Consider the following 25,071-nt stretch of genomic DNA (forward strand, 5'->3'; position numbering starts at 1 on the left):
ACTGATAACCCGAGGCAGCTCGAGGTACTTCTCAACTTACGGCCACATTGAGCCCCAAACCTCTGGGGTTAAGTGAGACATTTGTTAAGTGAGTTTTGCCCCATTTTACGACTTTTCTTGCCACAGTTCTTAAGTGAATCACTGCAGTTTGTAAGCTAGTAGCACGGTTGTTAAATGACTCTGGCTTCCCCCATTGACTTTGCTGGTCAGGTCGCAAAAGGGGATCACGTGATCTTGGGACACAGCAGCGGTCATAAAGATGAGTCAGATGCCAAACGTCTGTGAATTTTGACCACACGATCACGGGGATGCTGCAAAGGTTGTTAGTGTGAAAAACGGTCCTAAGTCACATTTTTCAGTGCCCGTCGTAACTTCCAACGGTCACTAAAGGAACTGTCAAGTCAAGGACTGCCTGTATTTGGTAAATTTGCATTTTTATGTCTTTTCTTTCTTTGTATTTCAATTTCTCACCAAAGTTGTGTGGGCAGATATCATGTCGTTTAAATGAGTTCCCTGTCAGACATATTCCTCTTTTTTTCCTTTTGAGGAAAAAAATGAGCTTATTCAAAGAAGGTTAAAAATACCAAACGGCCAAATATTTGAAAAAGGACAACCCTAACCCTGTCAAGAAATATTTCCTGAGGAAAAATAATTCAGCCGGTGCCACGCCAAGGACCCTCCTTCTCCTCAGGAGAGCCGCGCAATTTCCCTCACATTTTCCCCCGAACGTTGTAAAATGGAGGCGCTTCCAAGACTCCCCAGAATTCCCCGCGGCGACGCACGTTCCCTCGCGGGATAAATACGCCTCCCAGAATCCTTTGCACGCCGCGCCTCCTTGGACCCGTTGCGGCGCGTGACGCCGCTCGATCGTCAGAGCCGTTCTTCCCAGGGTGCCTTGCGGCTCGCGCCTAGCCTCCCCCTCCCTCCTCCTCCTCCCTTTTAAGGAAAGGGAGAAACGAGCCTTTGGGGAGGGCGGACGAGGCAAACTACGCTACCCAAGAGGCGTTGCTTCTCGCGCATGCGCGGCGGTGCCTCACTCAAGGCTAGGGGGATTTGCGTTTGCCGACCGGAGGGTCTTGCGGAAGCTTGACTAAAAAAGAAAAAAAATAAGGGGGGGGGGACAGAAAGCAAAGAATTTAGTTTTCGCTTCCTGAGGCGAAGGAAAGGCGCTGCCCGGCTCTGCTGGTAAGAGGAGGCCGCGCCGAAAGAGGCCTAGAGAAGTTGTCATAGAAACGGAGGGGGCCGTGGGGGTGTCAGACACCCCCCCCAGGAATGGGGAGGTCACCTGGGGGGTTTGCCACGGCTGGGCTTTTGGGGGTACGAGATGGCGGCCCTCGGAGGGGCCGGGAATGGCCTGGGAACGCTGGATTCGTATCCCCATCATCCCCAGCCAGCCCTATATCCCCATCATCCCCTGCCAGCCCCCCATCATCCTCAGTTAACCTGTGCCCCATCATCCCCATACAGCTTTATACCCCATCATCCCCTGCCAGCTCCCCATCATCGTCAGTTAACCTGTGTCCCCATCACCCCCAGCCAGCCTTATACCTCCATTATCCCCTGCCAGCCCCCATCATCCCCAGACAGCCTTATATCCCCATCATCCCCTGCCAGCTCCCCACCATCCTCAGTTAACCTGTGTCCCCATCATCTCCAGCCACCTGTACTCCATCATCCCCAACCAGTATACACTCCCATTCTCCCCGAACAGCATGTGCCCTTATCACCCCCGCCAGTGTGACAAGTGGAAGCCACCCTCCAAAGCAGCCTGCCTTTCAGGAGCTCATCCAGCACCCTGTGACCCTGTGGAACTCACTGCCCCAAGACCCAGAGCGATTGGATGGAGCAGCTCCTGCGGGAGAAATGATAAAAGACCCATTTATTAAATCTGGTTTTTAAGACCAGTGTTTCCCAACCTCGGCAAATTCCCTAACTGGCCAGGGAATCCTGGGAGTTTGGGGGATTCTGGGAATTGAAGTCCATACCTGTTAACCTTGCTGAGGTTGAAAAACACTCTCTGTTCAGTAGTACCTCCAGGATCAGACCTTTGCAAGTTACTCTCTGGAATCATGGTTAGTTTCTTCCTACCGTAGCTTGCTTTAACCTGATACCCACCCTGTGCTTTGTTTCTAGGTCTGGAGTTTGTCTGTGGTTGACTTGACCGAGGGCAGAAAGCCATGGCGAACACAAGTGGGGTGGCAGACCCTGGCCTTTTGCGGATGAGCATTGCCTCCCAGTTCTTTTCGGGAGAGGAAACGTTGGAGATCGACACCATGACCACCTCAGAGAAGGTAAGACTCCGGGGTTGTGAAGCTTGAAGGGGATCCATGTTGTCATGATGTGAGCCCAACATCTCAAAGCCAGCTGGGACCTATGGAGTTCTCACCTTTGCAGTTTCTTCCCATCTTCCTCTACAGCAGGGGTGGGCAACTGTGACCCCTTTTACGACCTGTGGACTTCAACTCCCAGAATTCTAATTGCCTACCCCTGCTCTATAACTTTGATCCCTCAGTCCATTTGTTCTTCCAACCGTTTGCAAGAAAATATATCATATTTTTAAAAAAAAATTCAAACTCTTTTCCATTCAGTCTCTTTTCTTTTACAGCAATTATTAGGAATTATTACACTCATTGATTTCCCATACATATTATAGACTTCTCTGGGTTTTCTTTTCATTCCCGATACTGATTTTCTTTTTTTTCTTTTTTTTTCTTTTTAAAATAACCAGGTTGTGGATTTGCTGAATCAAGCTGCTTTAATAGTCAACGAGTCTAAAATCACAATCCTTAAACAAGTGAGTGAAGTAACCGTTTTTCCTCTTCTTGAATTTGAATCCAGGCTTTCTTCAGTTAAATGGTCCCCTCTCCGGCCAGTTGGAACACTGTTAGGGGAGCTGATAGTCTAATTTCCTCTAATTTAGCTTCTATATATTTGAATAGCTTCATTACCTCCTGGATAAATTTCAAGAATACATTGAATTGTGAGAGCTTTTTTTTAAGGGGGAATAAAGCATGTTTACTTCTTACTTAAAGGCTGGGCAATTTGAAAACTTGATCTAAAAGAGTGACTTGTGGCTGGCACGCAGAAATACTCAAAATAGTTTAATGATGTGTCAGAAGAATTCTTCCAGGTTTTCCTTCTTGCTTGGCTGTATTGTTCTTTCTTTACTTTTCTTTTCTCCCTTTCCTAGGTCCAGGAATTGATTATTAATAAGGACCCTTCTTTGTTGGATAACTTCCTGGATGTGAGTTGACTGGGAATCCTTTTTTTCTTCATGATGTCTGCTTTGTGGTTCTTCCTGCCCCAAAGCTCCATCACTGGAGGTTTTTAAGAAGAGATTGGACAGCCATTTGTCTGAATTGGTAGAGGGTCTCCTGCTTGAGCAGGGGGTTGGACTAGAGGACCTCCAAGGCCCCTTCCAACTCTGTTAGTTTGTAAATTTGTGCCAGCCAGCTGGGTTTGAATAATCCCTTCCAGAATAATCTAGGGCTGGGGGGGAGATAGTGGCTGCTAGAGCTGAACTTAATCTTGTTCAGTGCTTGCTCCTGTCTATCCCTCAAGCTCTGTTCTAATTTGGCTCAAAACAAGATGTGTTTTTTTGAGGGGGGGGGGACTGAAAAGGCCAAAACCAATGAAAATAAATCCCATCCCTTTTTCTGCTGTAGGAAATCATCGCTTTCCAGGCAGATAAGTCCGTGGAGGTGCGGAAATTTGTAATCGGGTTCATAGAGGAAACCTGGTAAGTCCACGGGGTCTTTTTCATTTATTTATGTATTTGTCAAATTTAGAAACCGTCCATTTCTCTCCCAGAGAGACTCTGGGCAGGGTACAAATAAACCACTAAAAACAGAATGTAAACATTTAAAGGAGAAGCAATATTAAAAGTTAATTAAAAGACTTTCAGGGCACTAGCCAGCCCCACAGCTGCAAGCGAGGTGTCAGAGCCAGGTCTTTTGACCTTGGCTACTTTAAGACTTGTGGACTTCAACTCCCAGAATTCCTCTGCCAGCCATAATGGTTGGGGGGAATTCTGGAAGTTGAAGTCAACAAATCTTAAAAGTGGCCAACTTTGGAGACCCCCTGCTTTAGCCATTTTTGAAAGGCCAGGAGAATTTTCCATTCTGATCCTGAGTTTCCCCTCATGCTTCCAAGGTAGGGACAGCCTGTCACCTGGTCCTGAAGTGCTTCCTGTTCTTTCTGTAGCAGCCATATTGGTAGACATCCAGCACGTCCTGTTTTGATTCATTCCCGTTTTTGAATGTGTTGCTCTCAGCAAACGGGACACGGAGCTGTTGCTGAAGCTCATTGCCAACCTGAACATGCTGCTGAGGGATGAGAACGTCAATGTGGTGAAGAAAGCCATTCTGGCCATGACCCAGCTGTATAAGGTGGCCCTCCAGGTGAGCTGGTCCCCAGGAGCCAAAATGGCTTCCTTGCTCATCTGTCGGAGGCAGGCAGCCGGAGCCACTTGTGAATAACGAAAGTCAGCAACTTTATTGTCTCCTGCCCATCTTAAAAGAATCTCCCCAGAGGGCTTGCTTTTCCCTGGGAACGAGCAGATAAGGCTCGCAGCTATGTAAGGATTCCAAGCTAGAGCCTCGCTTGACCCTTCCAGCCTGACTGGCAGTTTCCCGACCTCTTCCTCACTCCTTGAGATGAAAAGTGGAATCTTTTGCACCATCCTAGAGGAATGGGATGGACAGAAGTGAACAGGACTCAGAAGCCCTGAGTGGGAAGTGGGGGGTGGTCGCGAAGGCGCAGGGATGGTAGCAAAGCTCCCTTATCTACCCGGGCCCCCTTAAACTGGTCTCGCTAGGATGCAGAGCTGCTCAACAGGCTGTCTTCCTTTGCTTTGCCACCCAGTGGATGGTGAAGTCCAGGGTGATCAATGAGATGCAGGAAGCCTGCTGGGAGATGGTCTCGGCCATGACCAACGAAATCATCCAGCTGCTGGACTCCGACAATGACGGGATCCGCACTCACGCCATCAAGTTCGTGGAGGGGCTAATCATCACCCTCTCGCCCCGCATGCCGGAATCGGAGGTGCCCAAGCGACACGAGAATGACATCAGCCTCGACCGGGTTCCCACGGACCACACATATATCAAATACAGTAAGCAGCCCTGGTGGTGCAGTGGTTAAAAGGACAGCACTGCAGGCTGTCAATCAAGACCGATTCGCCCGTTCGCCTCCATTTTCTTCCTTGCTCCTAGCTTGGCAAGATGGTGGAATGCAAAGGGGGAGGGGATGTTATCTAGGCAACCGAGGCCTCTTTGAGAACTCGTTGCTGTTGAGGCATTGGACTAGTGAGACGGGGGCATTTTATGGCCTGTGGGTCACACCTGGCCCTTTGTCTCTGTCTGGCCCACAGCAGTTGGGGGACAATGTTGGTGGCTCTCCAGAACACTCCCAATTTCTCATGTGGCCTCTTGGGAAAATTAATTGCCCACCCCTGGATAAGGCAATATGTTTCTGGCTTCCCCTAGTCCAGGGGTAGGCAACCTTGGCTCTTTTATGACTCGTGGACTTCAACTCCCAGAATTCCTGAGCCAGCGTCCCGGATCTTTTGCGACCAGCTGACAAGCAAAGTCGATGGAGGGGGAAGCCAAATTCACTTAGTGCAGGGGTAGGCAACCTTGGCTCTTTTATGACTCGTGGACTTCAACTCTTTGCTGGCTCAGGAATTCTGGGAGTTGAAGTCCACAAGTCATAAAAGAGCCAAGGTTGCCTACCCCTGCCCTAGTCCAATGTTTCTTAACCTTGACAACTTTTAAGATGTGTGGACTTCAACTCCAAGAATTCCCCAGCCAGCTTTGCGCACATCTTTAAAGTTGCCAAAGTTGAGAAACATTGGACCAGTCAGTAGGGGAAGTCAGATGTAAATTCTTTCAAAGATTTGGAAGTTCACAGGGAGACTTTGGGCCTGTTGCTCTCCCTCCTTGCTTGTGGAAATCCCATCGGTGGAGAGTGCCTATCTAAACTGCTTCAGGAAAGGCAGGGCAGCGATTCAGTGAAGTGAACGGAATAAGGCATATGGTAATGGGATGGAATGGAGTGGGCCGGATTCCCAGGAGGGAGGGGCTGCATTCCAGAGGAGCAAAGAGACAACTCAGTTCAGAGAGTTAGTGTGAGAGAAGGAGGGTGAAGACGGCTCCTCCCCAACGGTTCCCTGAGTGTAGGCTCAGGTAGGTAGCAGAACGCTTCAGTGTGGCAAGATTCTGCTTAAGGAATCATTAGGTGTCCTTCTTGGTTCTTGGACCCCAAGTCTACTAAGTCCCTCTCTTTCTTCCCCCCCTCACCCCGCCCTAGATGCCCTGTGGGAGGAAGGAAAGGCAGCTCTCGAACAGCTACTGAAGTTCATGGTCCACCCAGCCATCTCCAGCATCAACCTGACAGCAGCATTGGGCTCCCTGGCCTCCATCGCCCGACAGCGGCCGATGTTCATGTCAGAGGTGATCCAGGCCTACGAGACACTGCACGGTAAGACCGCCAGAGTCCCTGCATCAGTGGCTGGCTGTACAGTCCAGGTGATCTAGAGCATAGAATAATACAATTGGAAGGGAGGTCGGAGGCCCTCTAGTCCAACCCCCTGCTCAAGCAGGAGAGCCTATACCATTTCAGACAAACGGCCGTCCAATCTCTTCTTAAAAGCCTCCAGTGATGAACAGTCCCGCCTCTCGTTCTTTCCCCGAGTCTCTTTCTCCTAGGGAGAACCTGGGGGCGTCCTCCACGTTTCCGGATGGCTCACCTGCTTTCCGTTCTCTCCTCCCGTCAGCCAACCTCCCTCCCACCCTGGCCAAATCCCAGGTGAGCAGCGTCCGCAAGAACCTCAAGCTCCACTTGCTCAGTGTCCTGAAGCACCCGGCCTCCGTCGAGTTCCAGTCCCAGATCACCACCCTGCTGATGGACCTGGGCACCCAGCAGGCTGAAATCACCCGCAATATGCCCAACCTGAAGGAGTTACGCAAACGCCCGCGGGACGAGAGCGACCCCACTTCGAAAAAAATGAAGATCGGTGAGCGGTCCTCTAAAGGGCAGGGAGGCCTTGCCGGTGGCGGGGCAGTCTCTTTTGCCCAAGACGGATGTTTACCATGGTGCAACTTCTCTCCTCCTCCTTCTCCTCCTCCTGGTTGCAGAACCATCCCTCGGGGAGGATGACGAGGACAAAGACATGGAGCAGGGGCCCGTGCCCAGCCCCAAACCCACCATGCAGATCAGCCCGCAGTCAGATATAGACATCACAGCCGAGTTTCTGCAGCCCCTTTTGACTCCGGATAACGTGGCCAACTTGGTGGGTATTCTTGGGTTGTGTTGTCCCTCTGTGCTTGATATGCTTCCTGCTTTAGTTGTGGAGTTTTGGGGGAAAGCAGTTCAGCAAATTTAAGATATCAATTAAATATACTAAATTATACTACTTCTAGATTCTACTATACTACTAGATTCTGTAATAACTTTGTGCAATATAGTATCAACCTTGTAAATTCTCAAGACTCTTTTTCCCCGCTATATTCAAAATGGATTGTGCTGTCTGTCTGTACGTCAGTCTATTCTATCTATCTATCTATCTATCTATCTATCTATCTATCTATCTATCTATCTATCTCAATCTAATTTAATCTAATCTAATCTATCTAGGCATTTTTGGATGCTGATGCTTATTATTAATCCTTGGTGGGTTTTTGAGAACGGTGCTTTCGGCCCCTCTCCTTGACCGACCGACCTGCCTGTTCTGGGTTCTCCCACCCCCCAGGTGCTCATCAGCATGGTGTACCTGCCAGAGAACATGCCGGCTTCCTTCCAAGCGACGTACACACCGGTGGAATCCGCTGGGACCGAAGTCCAGATCAAGCACTTGGCGCGGCTGATGGCCACCCAGATGACTGCGGGGGGGCTGGGGCCAGGTAGGTCTGGAAAGGGAACCGTGGCTGCCAGAGCAGATAATGATGATGATGATGTTGGAAGGGACCTTGGAGGTCATCTAGTCCAACCCCCTGCTCAGGCAGGAAACCCTCTCCCATTTCAGACAGACTCTCTCGTTTTCCTTGGCAGGAGTGGAGCAGGTCAAGCAGGCCAAGGAAGCGGTGAAAGGAGAGAAGGTGGTCAAGGCGGAAGGCCCGCTGATCAAGCGACGCATTTCCACCATGGTGGGGCCGGTCCGGTAGAGGCACCACCCTCGCCGTTGGAGCCGGAGGAGGGGCCTCCGCGGGGTCCGGTTCGCCGCGGGCCTCGGGTAGTAAGGAAGGTGGGTCGGTTCCACTCAGTCGTTGGATGGCTACCTTCGGAGGACGCAAACCCTGTCCGGGGAGAGGAGGGGGCAGAAGGCGGGCCGGTGCCGGGGAGAGTGCAGCTGGCCTCCTTGCGATTGTCTTCCAGGCTGGTCGGGGCCGGCGGCCGCAAGAAGATCTTCCGTCTGAACGACGTGATCAAGCCCCTGGCGGACGCCCAGAAGGACAAGCTGAAGCTGGCAGCCGTGAAGCGGATCCTGCGCTCGGAGAAGGCGGTGGCCTGCAGTGGGGCCGCCCACGTAAGTCGAGGAAGGGTGGGGGGAGATGGCCACAACGGGCAACTCAGGGTCGGGACAGCCTCGCCTCAGGCCGGACTCCCCTCCTCCAGGCCCGGGTGAAGATCCTGTCCTCCCTGGTGACCCAGTTTGAGGTCCCTCTGAAGCGGGAGATCCTGACCTTCGTGCTGGACGACATCCGCAACCGACTGGACCTGGCCTTCGCCTGGCTGTACCAGGAGTACAACGCTTACCTGAGCCAATACCCCACCGGCTCCCTCAACAACTACGACGAGTGTCTCATCGGCCTGCTCTCCGGCCTGCAGGAGAAGCCCGACCAGAAGGACGGGTGAGTCGTCGGCCCTGCAGAGCAGGCTGGCTGGACACAGCGACGGGGGCCGGAATCCGGGCTAGGAAATTCTTCCACTGATGTTTGGGACCCTAAGGTTTTTTTTCCACTTCCCGGTTACCTGTACTAACCTTAAATTAGAGCGGCCACCGAGTTTGAGCAAATCCCTGAGGCGGAAGTTATTGATTTTGAAATTGGCACGAGAATTAGCTGGGTTGATTGCTTGATTTGCATCCAACCTTTATTATTTTTTTACAAATAACTCAAAGCGGTGAACATGTCCAACACGCCTTCCTCCTGTTTTCCCCACATAAACAACCCCGTGAGGTGAGTTGGGCTGAGAGAGACAGACTGGCCCAAAGTTATCCATTTGGCTTTCATAATTAAAGGCGGGACTAGAACTCACCGTCTCCTGGAGATTGGCCCAAAGTCACCCGGTCGGCTGTCGTGCCTAAGGCGAGACTAGAACTCACCGTCTCCTGGAGATTGATCCAATGTCACTTAGCCGGCTTTTATGCCTTAAGGCAGGACTAGAACTCACCGTCTTTCAGTTTCTCGCTTGGTGCCTTAACCACCAGGCTTTCCTAGTTTTTCTCCTCGTTTTAGAATTATTTGGAAGGGACAAGAATTTTTGTCCCCTCTCCGCCGATAAAATGCGATTGGCAACTGATTTTAGAATGACACCCGTGTAAATAATTTAAAAATCTTTTTGATCCAGAGGTTTTGAATCAACTTCCTGGCTGAAATGGTGCAGCTTTCGTGTTAACAGTGGAAGCCTTACTTACTTCTACCTCCTCCTGATGATTCAGTGTGGGTTCTTGATTCTCTCTGTGTTTGCTTCCACCGTGTCTGTCGTAGGATCTTCACCAAGGTCGTTCTGGAAGCCCCCCTGATCACGGAGAGCGCCCTGGAAGTGATACGCAAGTATTGTGAAGATGAGGTGCGTCTCCAAGACAATAGCCCAGCTACCACAACTGAATAGCCTTCAAACATGGGACTGCCAACTCCAGTCTACCCAGCCAGGGTGACAAGCAGAAGTTCTCATTCATCACAACTTATGCTTCAGAGCTTCAGTGTCCATGCTGGCTGGGGATTATGGGAGTTGAATTTCAGGGTGACATCTGAGGAGCACCAGGCTGAGAAGAAGTGGACTGGGATATACCCACAGATTTGAAATGCTGAAAAATGATAGAATCGTAGAGTTGGAAGGCACCTTGAGGTCTTCTAGTCCAACCCCCCCGCCCCCCGGCCCATGACAGGAGACCCTATACCATTCCAGACAAATGGCTGCCCAACCACTTTTTGAAAACTTAATTTAATTTGAGGAATTAATTTAAAAAATTAGTTTTAATCTTGGATTAAAAAAAAATCAAATCAATCTTTTTTTTGGGGGGGGGGAATTAATATCTTTCTTCAGGCATTCCAAAAGAGTACATCTTTCATAGAATTTTCAGCAATGCTCCCCCAAAAAATCTTTATTCTACATAAGGAAGGAAATTCCTTATGTAGAATAAAGAAATAGTACACTGAGCCAATAGTATAGCCTTCTCTCAAGCCTTTTCCCCACCTGTGGACTTCAACTCCCAGAATTCCTGAGTGGCTCAGGAATTCTGGGAGTTGAAGTCCACAGGTCGTAAAGGGGCCATAGTTGCCCACCCCTGCACTATACAATTGTGTGGAATGAGAGGTCTAGATATTTATGGCCCTTTGAAAAAGCATAAGATGGGGAAATTAATATTTTTAAACATACTAACAATGTGGGGTTTTTTCCTTTCCTCTTTTGATCGGCACACATTCCGGTTCCAGAGCCGGACATATTTGGGCATGTCGACCCTCCGCGATCTAATCTTCAAGCGTCCGTCCAGGCAGTTTGAATACCTGCACGTCCTACTGGACCTCAGCTCCCACGAGAAGGACAAGGTGAGTCTTCTGCCCTGGGCCAGCCAGCAGTTGGGCCAAATCATCTCAGGTGCAGCAGCTCTTAACAATGCTAATCCTACATTTTCCAATACAGGCAGTCCTCGACTTATAACGGTTCATTAAATGACCCTTTCGGGGCTGGCTGTGCTTCCTTCCCAGGTTCGCCAGCAGGCCCTCCTCTTCATCAAGCGGATGTACGAGAAGGACCATCTGCGGGAATACGTGGAGAAGTTTGCCCTGAATTATTTGCAGCTCCTGGTCCACCCCAATCCCCCTTCCGTTCTCTTTGGCGCTGACAAAGATACAGGTAACTAGTCCCACAGGGTGTTGGGAGGGCAGCAAGGAGATCTTCAAGAGAGCGCACAAATAACCAGATCTACACATGTAAAGAAATTCAAGCTCACCGCTTAATTACATTCTGCCTGTTATACAGGAATCTCCCCAGTCCGTCGGCCTTCGTACAGATAGAGAAGGTTCGATGGAACGTGAGGCGGGGGTCAGTTCTGGACCTCTTGCAGCTGCGCAAGGACTCGGGGCTAATTCCGCGCTTGCAGCTTCCCCTGTGCTTGGCTGGGTGTTGTAGGAGAAAAGCTGGGGGGGGGAGAGTTAAGCATGTCATCCGCCTAGAATCGTTACATTCCCACAAACAGTTTAAGTCCAACCCCTCTTCAATTCCGTTGACCCTAAATCGGGGCCAGATGCAGGTCGACCACATTCAAGAAGGGTTGGATTTAGACCATTTGTGGGAACGTAACGGTTCTAGGGCGATGGCGCTCTTGACTCCGCCTCTCTCCAGCTCTGCCTGCTTTTCCCTTACAGCATTTCCTAACGGTCACCCACCCGCTCTTCCTTTCTCTTACCGGGTCATGGCTGCCTGGCCTTTTCCTTCTCCACCTTCCTTTCCCTTGCAGAGGTGGCTGCCCCCTGGACCGAGGAGACCATCAAGCACTGCCTCTACCTCTACTTGGCCCTCCTTCCCCAGAACCACAAGCTGATCCACGAGTTGGCGTCTGTCTACACGGAGGCCATTGCCGACATCAAGCGGACCGTCCTTAGGGTTATTGAGCAGCCGGTGAGTCAGCCGAGATCCGGCCTCTTCTTCCGGGCAAGTGGCTTTTCCTTGCCTCGCCTTCCCCGTGCTTAACTCTTCCCGATTTCCAGATCCGCGGGATGGGCATGAATTCTCAGGAGCTGCTGAAGCTGGTGAAGAACTGCCCCAAAGGGGCTGAGACTCTAGTGACCCGTTGCCTGCACAGCCTCACCGACAAAGGTACCCGCAACCTTTGCCGGGCAATCTGTCGGGCGTTCTCCTCCTCTTCTGGGGACGTCTGGCGTCTCCTTGGCCCTTTGACCCAGGTCGTGTGGGCTCCGGAGCTACTCAAGGCGACACGGTTTTCCCTCCGCAGTTCCTCCGTCTCCAGAGCTGGTGAAACGAGTTCGAGATCTCTACAACAAAAGGCTCCCGGACGTCCGATTCCTTATCCCTGTCCTCAACGGCTTGGAAAAGGTGCCCTTTGGGTTCTGGCGGGAGGCATTTTTAAGGTGCCTTCTTCTCTGCTTTACCTGGCAGCCACGATCTGCTCCTCCTGCTGCCATTTCCCACGGCACATGCAAGGTTGGCCACGCAGGAAAGGCAGCTACAGCTAGTCCTCAACTTACCACGGTTCGCTTAGCGGCTGTTCAAAATTACAACGGCACTGAAAAAAGTGACTTGGGACCCCTTTTCACGCTGAACGGCCGTTGCTGCATCCTCAGGGTCACGTGATAAAAAATTGGGCCGCTTGGCAACTGACTCATATTTATGACGGTCACAGCGTCCCGTCTCTCTCTCTCTCTCTCTAGAAAGAGGTGATCCAGGCTCTGCCCAAACTCATCAAGCTGAATCCAATCGTGGTGAAAGAGGTTTTTAACCGGCTGCTGGGAACACAACATGGTAGGAACCCCATCCTGACGGCAAACTCCCGATCTTGAGTTTGTGTTTCTCGTGCAGTGAGGAATGAATGCCAAGATCGGGAAAGGGAGTGAGGGAGGACTCAGGTTGTCAAACCGAACAAATGAACATTCCTCGGCTTCTGGAGATCCTGCATTGACTGATTTCTCTTGCTGTCAATTTCAACAGGCGAAGGAAACTCGACGGTTTCCCCCCTCAACCCCGGGGAGCTGTTGATTGCCCTCCACAACATCGATTCCACCAAGTGTGACATGAAGTCCATCATCAAAGGTTGGCTGCCTTCCACTAGATCAGTTAAATTCATCGTGGACGGGTAAACGGTTCTCTTGAAGGGGCACCTTTCTGGATGGGTGGGCGCGACATCTCCCAGAATTCCAAAGGCCGTATTGACTGACGTGTCCCAACTTACTTGAAGCTGGATTAGAAGGAAGGCTCTGAGGCCACCATAATATCTTGGAGGGAATGTAGTTGGGGGACCCTTGGAATTCTCACAGTATTGTTGCTTTGTATTTTCGGTTGCTGCCCTCTCCGGGAAAAACATAGATGCGTAGCCTCTGCAAGATCCAATCTGGGTCCTTCGCCGGGACCATAGGTTTCGTCTTCCGAGTTTCCCAGACTTCAATCGCTTCCCTGGCTGTTTTTGTGCCTGCTCGTCCGACAATCTTAGAGCTGGGGAAGTGATTGAAGCCTGCGGAACAGGCCCTACATCAGTCAACATGAGGTATGATTTACTCCCAGCCTATCAAGTCCTTAGAAGGCGAGGGCTGGGCAGCACAAGCAAAGGACAGCTAAGGACTTAAAAGCCAGCCATCAACACAACCCAGTCAACATCTAAAAAGCCACTTACAACAGGCACCCTATAAATGCCACACCCAGAACAGCACACACTCTTCCAGGGAGAGGTTCCCTGAAGATGGACTCCAGCACGGGTCCGAAAGCTCGGAAGACGAAGTCTCTGCTCCTGGTGACTCGGCCCAGATCGGATCCTGTAACACTATCCTGGGACACTCAGATTCGCCTTCGTTTGTGTAGCCTCTGCCTTGCCAGGCCTCCAAGCAGAATCACAGAGTGGGAAGGGACCTTGGAGGTCTTCTAGTCCAACCCTCTGCTCAGGCAGGAAGCCCTATCCCGTTTTGGACAAACCACAGAGAAAGCTACCACAAATCGAAGAGGCTGTACTGTAGGTGATCAGGCTGAGCCTGAGGGAGGGAAGGGTCAAACATGTCATCAGCCTCCAGTCCCTTCGTGCCCAGAAGAGGCCTAAGCCCAGCCCACTCTTACCTACCCCAATTTGCTTGGGCCGTTAGTAGTTCAGAGTCTTGTCGAGAGCTTAAGCTTGCAGTAAGTAAACCTTTTCTGTTCATTTGTCTGAATTTCTGATTTCCCGTGCCTGACAGGTACCAGAATAACATAAAGATTATTTTTTATTTTTTTTTCCATAAAATTTTTTATTATTTTCAACATAAAAAAGAAAGCAATCACAAGTACATCACAATTAATGAAAACCTCTCCCCACCCCCCACCCGGACTTCCCAGACCAAATCCCAGGATATTATTCATCTAAAAGTAACCTTATATTAATACCCCTAACTCCACAAAGTATAATTCTACATAAATAGGTGGAATATATATATATTAAAAAAAATTTTTATCTAAAAACCTAACCTATATTCCACCATTCTATGCTTATTTTGAATATAAACAATCCATCTTCTCCATATTGATAAAAATTGTTCATTTGAATGATCCTTCAGATAAGCCGAAATCTTTGCCATTTCAGCAAGATGCGAAACCTTCACTCTCCAGTCCTCTATTGTAGGTAAAACTTGACTCTTCCNCCACCCCGGCCAGGCCATCTCCGTGGTGGGAGCGGCAACCTCGGCCTCCTCCCCGGAGGCGCCCCAGGCCAAGCGGCGCCCGGAGCCCATCATTCCTTCCACCCAGCCAAGGTGAGTCAGCAACCTACCGATGGAAGCCTCCTGCGTTTGGGACAGGCCCCTCTCCTCCCCCGTCTTCCGCCCGGCCACGGCCCCTCTCGGCAGCTTGCGATTGTGTTCCAGGCTGGTCGGGGCCGGCGGCCGCAAGAAGATCTTCCGTCTGAACGACGTGATCAAGCCCCTGGCGGACGCCCAGAAGGACAAGCTGAAGCTGGCGGCCGTGAAGCGGATCCTGCGCTCGGAGAAGGCGGTGGCCTGCAGTGGGGCCGCCCACGTAAGTCGAGGAAGGGTGGGGGGAGATGGCCACAACGGGCAACTCAGGGTCGGGACAGCCTCGCCTCAGGCCGGACTACCCTCCTCCAGGCCCGGGTGAAGATCCTGTCCTCCCTGGTGACCCAGTTTGAGGTCCCTCTGAAGCGGGAGATCCTGACCTTCGTGCTGGACGACATCCGCAACCGGCTGGACCTGGCCTTCGCCTGGCTGTACCAGGAGTACAACGCTTACCTGAGCCAATACCCCACCGGCTCCCTCAACAACTACGACGAGTGTCTCATCGGCCTGCTCTCCGGCCTGCAGGAGAAGCCCGACCAGAAGGACGGGTGAGTCGTCGGCCCTGCAGAGCAGGCCGGCTGGACACAGCGACGGGGGCCGGAATCCGGGCTAGGAAATCCCTCCACTGATGTTTGGGACCCTAAGGTTTTTTTTCCACTTCCCGGTTACCGGTACTACCCTTAAATTAGAGCGGCCACCGAGTTTGAGCAAATCCCTGAGGCGGAAGTTATTGATTTTGAAATTGGCACGAGAATTAGCTGGGTTGATTGCTTGATTTGCATCCAACCTTTATTATTTTTTTACAAATAACTCAAAGCGGTGAACATGTCCAACACGCCTTCCTCCTGTTTTCCCCACATAAACAACCCCGTGAGGTGAGTTGGGCTGAGAGAGACAGACTGGCCCAAAGTTATCCATTTGGCTTTCATAATTAAAGGCGGGACTAGAACTCACCGTCTCCTGGAGATTGGCCCAAAGTCACCCGGTCGGCTGTCGTGCCTAAGGCGAGACTAGAACTCACCGTCTCCTGGTGATTGATCCCATGTCACTTAGCCGGCTTTTATGCCTTAAGGCAGGACTAGAACTCATGATCTTCCAGTTTTCTCGCTTGGTGCCTTAACCACCAGGCTTTCCTAGTTTTTCTCCTCGTTTTAGAATTATTTGGAAGGGACAAGAATTTTTGTCCCCTCTCCGCCGATAAAATGCGATTGGCAACTGATTTTGAAAGGGCTCCTAATTAGAATGACACCCGTGTAAATAATTTAAAAATCTTTTTGATCGAGAGGTTTTTAATCGACTTCCTGGCTGAAGTGGTGCAGCTTTCGTGTTAACAGTGGAAGCCTTACTTATTTCTACCTCCTCCTGATGATTCAGTGTGGGTTCTTGATTCTCTGTGTGTTTGCTTCCACCGTGTCTGTCGTAGGATCTTCACCAAGGTCGTTCTGGAAGCCCCCCTGATCACGGAGAGCGCCCTGGAAGTGATACGCAAGTATTGTGAAGATGAGGTGCGTCTCCAAGACAATAGCCCAGCTACCACAACTGAATAGCCTTCAAACATGGGACTGCCAACTCCAGTCTACCCAGCCAGCGTGACAAGCAGAAGTTCTCATTCATCACAACTTATGCTTCAGAGCTTCAGTGTCCATGCTGGCTGGGGATTATGGGAGTTGCATTTCAGGGTGACATCTGAGGAGCACCAGGCTGAGAAGAAGTGGACTGGGATATACCCGCAGATTTGAAATGCTGCAAATGATAGAATCGTAGAGTTGGAAGGCACCTTGAGGTCTTCTAGTCCAACCTCCTCCCTGCCCACGGCAGGAGACCCTATACCATTCCAGACAAATGGCTGCCCAATCACTTTTTGAAAACCTAATTTAATTTGAGGAATTAATTTAAAAAAATAGTTTTAATCTTGGATTGAAAAAAAATCAAATCAATCTTTTTTGGGGGGGAGGGGGAGAATTAATATCTTTCTTCAGGCATTCCAAAAGAGTAAATCTTTCATAGAATTTTCAGCAATGTTCCCCCAAAACATCTTCCATTCGCAAAATTGGAAGGAAATTCCTTATGTAGAATAAGGAAATAGTACACTGAGCCAATAGTATAGCCTTCTCTCAAGCCTTTTCCCCACCTGTGGACTTCAACTTCCAGAATTCCTGAGTGGCTCAGGAATTCTGGGAGTTGAAGTCCACAGGTCGTAAAGGGGCCATAGTTGCCCACCCCTGCACTATACGATTGTCTGGAATGAGACGTCTAGATATTTATGGCCCTATGAAAAAGCATAAGATGGGAAAAATAATATTTTTAAACATACTAACAATGTGGGGTTTTTCCCTTCCCTCTTTTGATCGGCACACATTCCGGTTCCAGAGCCGGACATATTTGGGCATGTCGACCCTCCGCGATCTAATCTTCAAGCGTCCGTCCAGGCAGTTTGAATACCTGCACGTCCTGTTGGACCTCAGCTCCCACGAGAAGGACAAGGTGAGTCTTCTGCCCTGGGAAGGCCAAATCAACTCAGGTGCAGCAGCTCTTAATTAACAATGCTAATCCTACATTTTCCAATACAGGCAGTCCTCGCCTTATAACGGTTCATTAAATGACCCTTTCGGGGCTGGCTGTGCTTCCTTCCCAGGTTCGCCAGCAGGCCCTCCTCTTCATCAAGCGGATGTACGAGAAGGACCATCTGCGGGAATACGTGGAGAAGTTTGCCCTGAATTATTTGCAGCTCCTGGTCCACCCCAATCCCCCTTCCGTTCTCTTTGGCGCTGACAAAGATACAGGTAACTAGTCCCACAGGGTGTTGGGAGGGGAGCAAGGAGATCTTCAAGAGAGCGCACAAATAACCAGATCTACACATGTAAAGAAATTCAAGCTCACCGCTTTATTACATTATGCCTATTATACAGGAATCTCCCCAGTCCGTCGGCCTTCGCACAGATAGAGAAGGTTCGATGGAACGTGAGACGGGGGTCAGTTCTGGACCTCTTGCAGCTGCGCAAGGACTTGGGGCTAATTCCGCGCTTGCGGCTTCCCCTGTGCTTGGCTGGGTGTTGTAGGAGAAAAGCTGGGGGGGGGGGGGGAGAGTTAAGCATGTCATCCACCTAGAATCATTACATTCCCACAAACAGTAAGTCCAACCCCTCTTCAATTCCGTTGACCCTAAATCGGGGCCAGATACAGGTCGACCACATTCAAGAAGGGTTGGATTTAGACCATTTGTGGGAACGTAGTGATTCTAGGGCAATGGCGCTCTTGACTCTGCCTCTCTCCAGCTCTGCCTGCTTTTCCCTTACAGCATTTCCTAACGGTCACCCTCCCTCCCTTCTTTTCTCTTACCGGGTCATGGCTGCCTGGCCTTTTCCTTCTCCACCTTCCTTTCCCTTGCAGAGGTGGCTGCCCCCTGGACCGAGGAGACCATCAAGCACTGCCTCTACCTCTACTTGGCCCTCCTTCCCCAGAACCACAAGCTGATCCACGAGTTGGCATCTGTCTACACGGAGGCCATTGCCGACATCAAGCGGACTGTCCTTAGGGTTATTGAGCAGCCGGTGAGTCAGCCGAGATCCAGCCTCTTCTTCCGGGCAAGTGGCTTTTCCTTGCCTCGCCTTCCCCGTGCTCACTCTTCCCGATTTCCAGATCCGCGGGATGGGCATGAATTCTCAGGAGCTGCTGAAGCTGGTGAAGAACTGTCCCAAAGGGGCTGAGACTCTAGTGACCCGTTGCCTGCACAGCCTCACCGACAAAGGTACCCGCAACCTTTGCCGGGCAATCTGCCGGGCGCTCTCCTCCTCTTCTGGGGATGCCTGGCGTCTCCTTGGCCCTTTGACTCAGGTCGTTTGGGCTCCGGAGCCACTGAAGGCGACACGGTTTTCCCTCCGCAGTTCCTCCGTCTCCAGAGCTGGTGAAACGAGTTCGAGATCTCTACAACAAAAGGCTCCCGGACGTCCGATTCCTTATCCCTGTCCTCAACGGCTTGGAAAAGGTGCCCTTTGGGTTCTGGCGGGAGGCATTTTTACGGTGCCTTCTTCTCTGCTTTACCTGGCAGCCACGATCTGCTCCTCCTGCTGCCATTTCCCATGGCACATGCAAGGTTGGTCTCTCTCTTTCTCTCTCTCTCTCTGTGTCTCTAGAAAGAGGTGATCCAGGCTCTGCCCAAACTCATCAAGCTGAATCCCATCGTGGTGAAGGAGGTTTTTAACCGGCTGCTGGGAACACAACATGGTAGGAACCCCATCCCGATGGCAAACTCCCGATCTTGAGTTTGTGTTTCCCGTGCAGTGAGGAATGAATGCCAAGGTCGGGAAAGGGAGTGATGGGAGAAGGACTCAGGTTGTCAAACCGAACAAATGAACATTCCTCGGCTTCTGGAGATCCTGCGTTGACTGATTTCTCTTGCTGTCAATTTCAACAGGCGAAGGAAACTCGACGGTTTCCCCCCTCAACCCCGGGGAGCTGTTGATTGCCCTCCACAACATCGATTCCACCAAGTGTGACATGAAGTCCATCATCAAAGGTTGGCTGCCTTCCACTAGATCAGTTAAATTCATCGTGGACGGGTAAACGGTTCTCTTGAAGGGGCACCTTTCTGGATGGGTGGGCGCGACATCTCCCAGAATTCCAAAGGCCGTGTTGACTGACGTGTCCCAACTTACTTGAAGCTGGATTAGAAGGAAGGCTCTGAGGCCACCATAATATCTTGGAGGGAATGTAGTTGGGGGACCCTTGGAATTCTCACAGTATTGTTGCTTTGTATTTTCGGTTGCTGCCCTCTCCGGGAAAAACATAGATGCATAGTCTCTGCAAGATCCAATCTGGGTCCTTCGCCGGGACCATAGGTTTCGTCTTCCGAGTTTCCCAGACTTCAATCGCTTCCCTGGCTGTTTTTGTGCCTGCTCGTCTGACAATCTTAGAGCTGGGGAAGTGATTGAAGCCTGCGGAACAGGCCCTACATCAGTCAACATGAGGTATGATTTACTCCCAGCCTATCAAGTCCTTAGAAGGCGAGGGCTGGGCAGCACAAGCAAAGGACAGCTAAGGACTTAAAAGCCAGCCATCAACACAACCCAGTCAACATCTAAAAAGCCACTTACAACAGGCACCCTATAAATGCCACACCCAGAACAGCACACACTTTTCCAGGGAGAGGTTCCCTGAAGATGGACTCCAGCACGGGTCCGAAAGCTCGGAAGACGAAGTCTCTGCTCCTGGTGACTCGGCCCAGATCGGATCCTGTAACACTATCCTGGGACACTCAGATTCGCCTTCGTTTGTGTAGCCTCTGCCTTGCCAGGCCTCCAAGCAGAATCACAGAGTGGGAAGGGACCTTGGAGGTCTTCTAGTCCAACCCTCTGCTCAGGCAGGAAGCCCTATCCCGTTTTGGACAAACCACAGAGAAAGCTACCACAAATCGAAGAGGCTGTACTGTAGGTGATCAGGCTGAGCCTGAGGGAGAGAAGGGTCAAACATGTCATCAGCCTCCAGTCCCTTCGTGCCCAGAAGAGGCCTAAGCCCAGCCCACTCTTACCTACCCCAATTTGCTTGGGCCGTTAGTAGTTCAGAGTCTTGTCGAGAGCTTAAGCTTGCAGTAAGTAAACCTTTTCTGTTCATTTGTCTGAATTTCTGATTTCCCGTGCCTGACAGGTACCAGAATAACATAAAGATTATTTAACATCCTAGTTTGGACTCCTGTTTCTTAGTGGCCCCGTTCTGCATCCTTTTCTGAGCTCCTTTTGATTCTCCTGCCCGCAGCCACCAACCTGTGCTTTGCGGAGCATAACGTGTACACCTCGGAGGTGCTGGCTGTGGTGATGCAGCAGCTAATGGAGCAGAGCCCGCTGCCCATGCTCCTCATGCGGACGGTCATCCAGTCACTGACCATGTACCCCCGCCTGGGCGGCTTCGTCATGAATATCCTTTCACGCCTCATCTCAAAGCAGGTCAGTTTGGGGGGGGGGGCAGGGAAGAGAGCCTAGGCTCCTTAAACCCTTGGTTCTTTTCCTGAAGACCAGTTAGGGTTGTAATGGTTGGCCTTGCTCACCGCCCCGAGTCAATTGGATTGAGATGGGCGGCTGTAGAAATTGAACAGGTGAATGGAATCCATTTCAGCCCTCCTGCCAGTTGGGGCTTGGGACTTCAAAGGAGGGGCTTCATGTTGGAGGTGGCTGGTAGATTAAAATCAGATCCCACCTCCCCTCTCCATCTTACTCCCTCCCTCCCCTTCTTTTGTATTATAATTTTGTACTATTTATATAGTTTTATTTTTTTAATATTGTAAGCTGCCCTCTGATAAGATGGGCGGCCAGTACATTTAATGAATGAAAGAGTTGAGTGAGTGACTCCAGGTGCTCAGCCACATGTTTGAACCCTTTGCTTCTTCCTCCAGGTGTGGAAGTACCCCAAAGTCTGGGAGGGCTTCATCAAATGCTGCCAGCGCACTAAGCCTCAGTCCTTCCAGGTCATCCTCCAGTTGCCTCCACAGCAGCTCAGTGCCATCTTTGAAAAGTGCCCAGAGCTGCGGGAGCCTCTGCTTGCTCATGTCCGCTCCTTCACCCCCCATCAGGTAGGGGCATCACACCTAAATAAGACTCTGGACTGTATCCCTGGGTGCCTGGGAGGCCATTTGCCCTGTTTGCTTCAAAACATACATTCTCAAAGGCAGTTCCCAGGGCAGAACTGGATCAGAATTAGAATTGTTAGAATGATTAATATGATTAGAATTAGAAAGATTAGAATTAGAATGATTAGAATTAGAAATAGAATTATTCTCTATCGGCCAAGTGTGATCGGACACACAAGGAATTTGTCTGCGGTGCAGAAGCTCTCAGTGTACATGCAAAACAACAAAGTGGATAATCATAGATACCAATGGGAAATAGGAAAGATGAGAAGGATATTAGTAATACAGCCCTACTACATGGGTAAATATCTTTAGGCATAAGACAGTGCTGTGGGAATTAGGTGTTTAGCAGAAGTGGATCTATACCGAGATGTTAGTTGAAAAGCTGAGCCCAGGAATAACCTTGCATTTGTGTTTCGGAGTCTCTCTCTCTCTCTGAGAAGTAGGCCGCCTTCCTTTTGCTGCCTTAAATTCTGCCCGTTGACGTAGCGTCCTTCTCACCCTCAGCAAGCCCACCTCCCCAATTCCACCATGGCCATCCTGGAGGCCACCAACAAACAGGAAACGGAAGGCAAAGAGCTTCAGCCCCTGGAGGAAGGGAGGGGCCCTGTTCCACCCAGGACGAAGACCCTGCGAAGAGAGAGGGAGGTCAGCACCCAGGAGGACGGGGGGGGGGGGAAGGGAGTTGGAATTATTGCACCGGGCGCCCCTGGATTGTATGGAATTGCAACCGCACCGGGGAAGAGTCTGGCTTTATGAGTGTTGAAAGGGGAGGGGGGAGAACCGGTTGCCAAGCGCCTGAGTTGGGATCACGTGAGCACGGGGGAATGTTGCGACGGTCGTTAAGGGTGAAAAACGGTCCTGACATTTCCTTTTCACTGCCGTTGCAACTTTAAATGGTCTCTAAACGAACTGTTGTAAGTTCGAGGACTGCCCATTGCAACCAGCCACCGGGGCTGTTAAAACTCCCCGAATAGGTCGGGCCCGGATCTAGTCTAGCCAGATTCTTCAAGGCGCGAAGAACTTCTCTAATAGATCCTAAAGCCAAACCTGCTCGATCCCCAGGAAGAAGCAGAACCGCAGCCTCTCCTGCCTCGGGTGTCCCAGGACATGATCGCCCTGCGCCTGGCCCAGGAGAAGGCTCTAAAGCGCCAGCTGGAAGAGGAGCAAAAACTGAAGCAGCAGCAGCAGCAGCAACAGGCTCGTCCTGCTGGCCCACCCACCCCTCTCCCGGCTGAGGAATTGGCGGACCTGCCGGAAGACGTGCCCGAAGCCGAAGCGGAGACCCCCACCATCTTCATCAGCATGCAGGAGGAAGAGGAGAGTTTTGGGGGGGAGAGCTCTCTGCTGGATTCCAGCTTAGAAGGGCCCTGGCCCAGCAAGGTATTCCTCTCTTTGAATTTTGTATTTATTTTTTTTTAATTTCTATGCCGCCTTTATTGTTTTTACAAATAAAGCAAGGTGGCAAACATCCCCAACACACCTTCCTCCTCTCATTTTCCCCACAACCACCATCTTGTGAGGTGGGTTGTTGGGCTGAGAGACACGGACTAGTGCAGGGGTAGGAAACCTGGGCTCTTTTATGACTCGTGGACTTCAACTCCCAGAATTCCTGAGCCAGCATGGCTCAGCATAGAAAACTCTCCCTTTCCCCTCAGTGTGGCTGGCTCAGGAATTCTGGGAGTTGAAGTCCACCAGTCATAAAAGAGCCAAGGTTGCCTACCCCTGGACCAGTCCAAAGTCACCCAGCCGGCTTTCATGCCTAAGGCGGGACTAGAACTCGCCGTCTCCTGGTGATTGCCCAGTCACCCAGCCAGTTTTCATGCTTAGGGCCAGACTGGAACTCACCATCTCCTGGTGATTGGCTCACCCAACCAACCTTTGTGCCTAATGCGGAACTAGAACTCACCGTCTCCTGGCGATTGGCCTAAAGTCACCCAGTTGGCTTTCATGGCTAAGAGTAGAACTCACCGCTTTCCACTTTCTAGCCTGCTGCCTTAGATCAAACTGGCTCTTTTAATTGAATATATTGAATGCTAGGGGTTGGGGGCTCTTGCAGTCCTCAGTGAAAACCATTGTCCATTTGACTCCAGTTCTGGGCGCTGCCATCGTAGCATTTCCCAGCCAGAAACCAGGTTACTCCCTCGGATTCCTATTCGGTCGAAAACACATTTGTCTGAAATTCCACGCTTGGCTTTCACTGTTTTTTTCCCCGTGTCTGATTTTGACTCTGATGGGCATCACGTTACGTTTCCACAGGAGTTGCTCAGCAAGGAAGGGGGCGGCAGCAGCAGCAGCTCAGATGAGGGGTCCTCCGGCAAGACCCCAGCCCCGGCCCCGTCCACCCCTGTCCCAGAAGAGACAGCCAAGGACAGCCAAGCGGCAGAGGCCGGTTCAGCCAGCCCCTCCGAGGAGCCCCCGGCAGTACCGCCAGCACCGTCCAAGGCCAGCACTGAGGAAGAAGAGAAGATGGAGAGTTGATGGGGGGAGGGATGGCCGGGGCGGGGTTGGGGGTAGACTGGGAAATTGGGGCTCCTGCTTTCTCAATAAAGCACTTCAGCTATCTTTCCTGGTCCTGGTGTGCTGTCTGCGGAGGGAAGCCCCAAAGGAGGTCAGCCACGTTCCCACGTGCAACAGGCAAATTGAGGGGGTGGGATTCATGCTGTGGGCCGGGGGTCTCCAATCTTGGCAACTTTACGACTTGTGGACTTCAACTCCCAGAATTCCTCGGCCAGCTGGGAGTTGAACTCTTGACAGACTTGAACAATGGGCCCTATCCAACAACGTGAAATTTAATGTGGGCAAAAGGAAAGTTTTACATTTAGGCAGGAAAAATAAAAAATATAAGTACAGATTGGGCGAGACCTGGCTCAAAAACAGCAACTGTGAGAGGGACCTTGGAGTCCTAGTGGACGGTCACCTGACTATGAGCCAGCCATGTGCAGCAGCAGCCAAAAAAGCTAACACAATCCTGGGTTGTATAAACAGAGGCATAGAATCAAGATCACGCGAGGTATCAGTGCCGCTTTATAAAACCCTAGTGAGACCACACCTGGAATACTGCAGCCAATTTTGGTCACCATATCACAAAAAAGATGTTGAGAGTTTGGAGAAAATTCAGAGAAGAGCAACTATGATCCAAGGCCTGGAGACTAAAAAATGAAGAATGGCTGCAGAACTTGGGTTTGGCCAGTCTAGAGAAAAGAAGAAATAGGGGGGACAGGATAGCGTTCCAGTATCTGAGGGGCTGCTGCCAAGAAGGGGGGGTCACGTTCACCAAAGCACCAGAGGGAAGGACGAGAAACAATGGTTGGAAACTGATCAAGGAGAGAAGCAACCTGGAATTAAGGAGAAACTTCCTGACAGTGAGGACAATTAACCAGTGGAACAGCTGGACACCAGAGGTTCTAGGTGCTCCATCACTGGAGGTTTTTAAGAAGAGGCTAGACAGTCACTTGTCTGAAATAGTATAGGTTCTGCTTGAGCAGAGGGCTGGACTAGAAGACCTCCAAGGTCCCTTCCAGCTCGAATCTGAATCTGCCCGCGTAGCCCCCAACTCCTTCACCCGTTGCTAAGGCGACCGCCTCCCCCGTTGCCAAGGCCAGCCCGTACCGCGCACCGTTGCCCGGCAACACCCCCCACCCCCGCGTTGCCCGACTTCCGGCGGCCGGAGGTGAGCGAGGGGTCGCGACTTCCGGGAGGCGGCGGCCGGGCGGGAAGATGGCGGCGGCGCTGGCTCCCCCG

The 25,071-nt window shown here is 51.1% G+C and overlaps 2 protein-coding genes across 2 annotated transcripts in view; both read left to right on the forward strand.

Moving 5' to 3' along the window:
• The first annotated feature begins 1,171 nt into the window (after positions 1-1,171).
• On the forward strand, positions 1,172-23,808 carry SYMPK (symplekin). The gene is made up of 28 exons (XM_029285053.1): positions 1,172-1,185; positions 2,134-2,291; positions 2,729-2,794; positions 3,191-3,244; positions 3,666-3,739; positions 4,274-4,400; positions 4,864-5,113; positions 6,310-6,480; positions 6,776-7,015; positions 7,137-7,291; positions 7,751-7,901; positions 8,050-8,153; positions 14,572-14,669; positions 14,781-14,931; positions 15,021-15,256; positions 16,132-16,213; positions 17,079-17,192; positions 17,344-17,491; positions 18,099-18,259; positions 18,348-18,456; positions 18,593-18,693; positions 18,842-18,932; positions 19,123-19,224; positions 20,460-20,647; positions 21,094-21,270; positions 21,835-21,975; positions 22,393-22,710; positions 23,587-23,808. Exons 2-28 carry the CDS (start codon positions 2,178-2,180, stop codon positions 23,806-23,808), a joined length of 3,945 nt encoding a protein of 1,314 aa, XP_029140886.1. The 5' UTR covers positions 1,172-1,185; positions 2,134-2,177.
• Positions 23,809-25,047: 1,239 nt separating this feature from the next.
• DMWD (DM1 locus, WD repeat containing) overlaps positions 25,048-25,071 on the forward strand; it is a 4,547-nt gene continuing 4,523 nt past the window's right edge. The window contains exon 1 of the mRNA XM_015821001.1: positions 25,048-25,062. Within this exon, the coding sequence (XP_015676487.1) occupies positions 25,048-25,062 (15 nt within the window). The remainder of the gene's footprint in view (positions 25,063-25,071) is intronic.

The sequence above is a fragment of the Protobothrops mucrosquamatus genome, unplaced genomic scaffold (assembly GCF_001527695.2).
Source record: "Protobothrops mucrosquamatus isolate PMUCROS unplaced genomic scaffold, P.Mucros_1.0 scaffold1232, whole genome shotgun sequence".
In the NCBI taxonomy this organism is placed as follows: Eukaryota; Metazoa; Chordata; class Lepidosauria; order Squamata; family Viperidae; genus Protobothrops; species Protobothrops mucrosquamatus.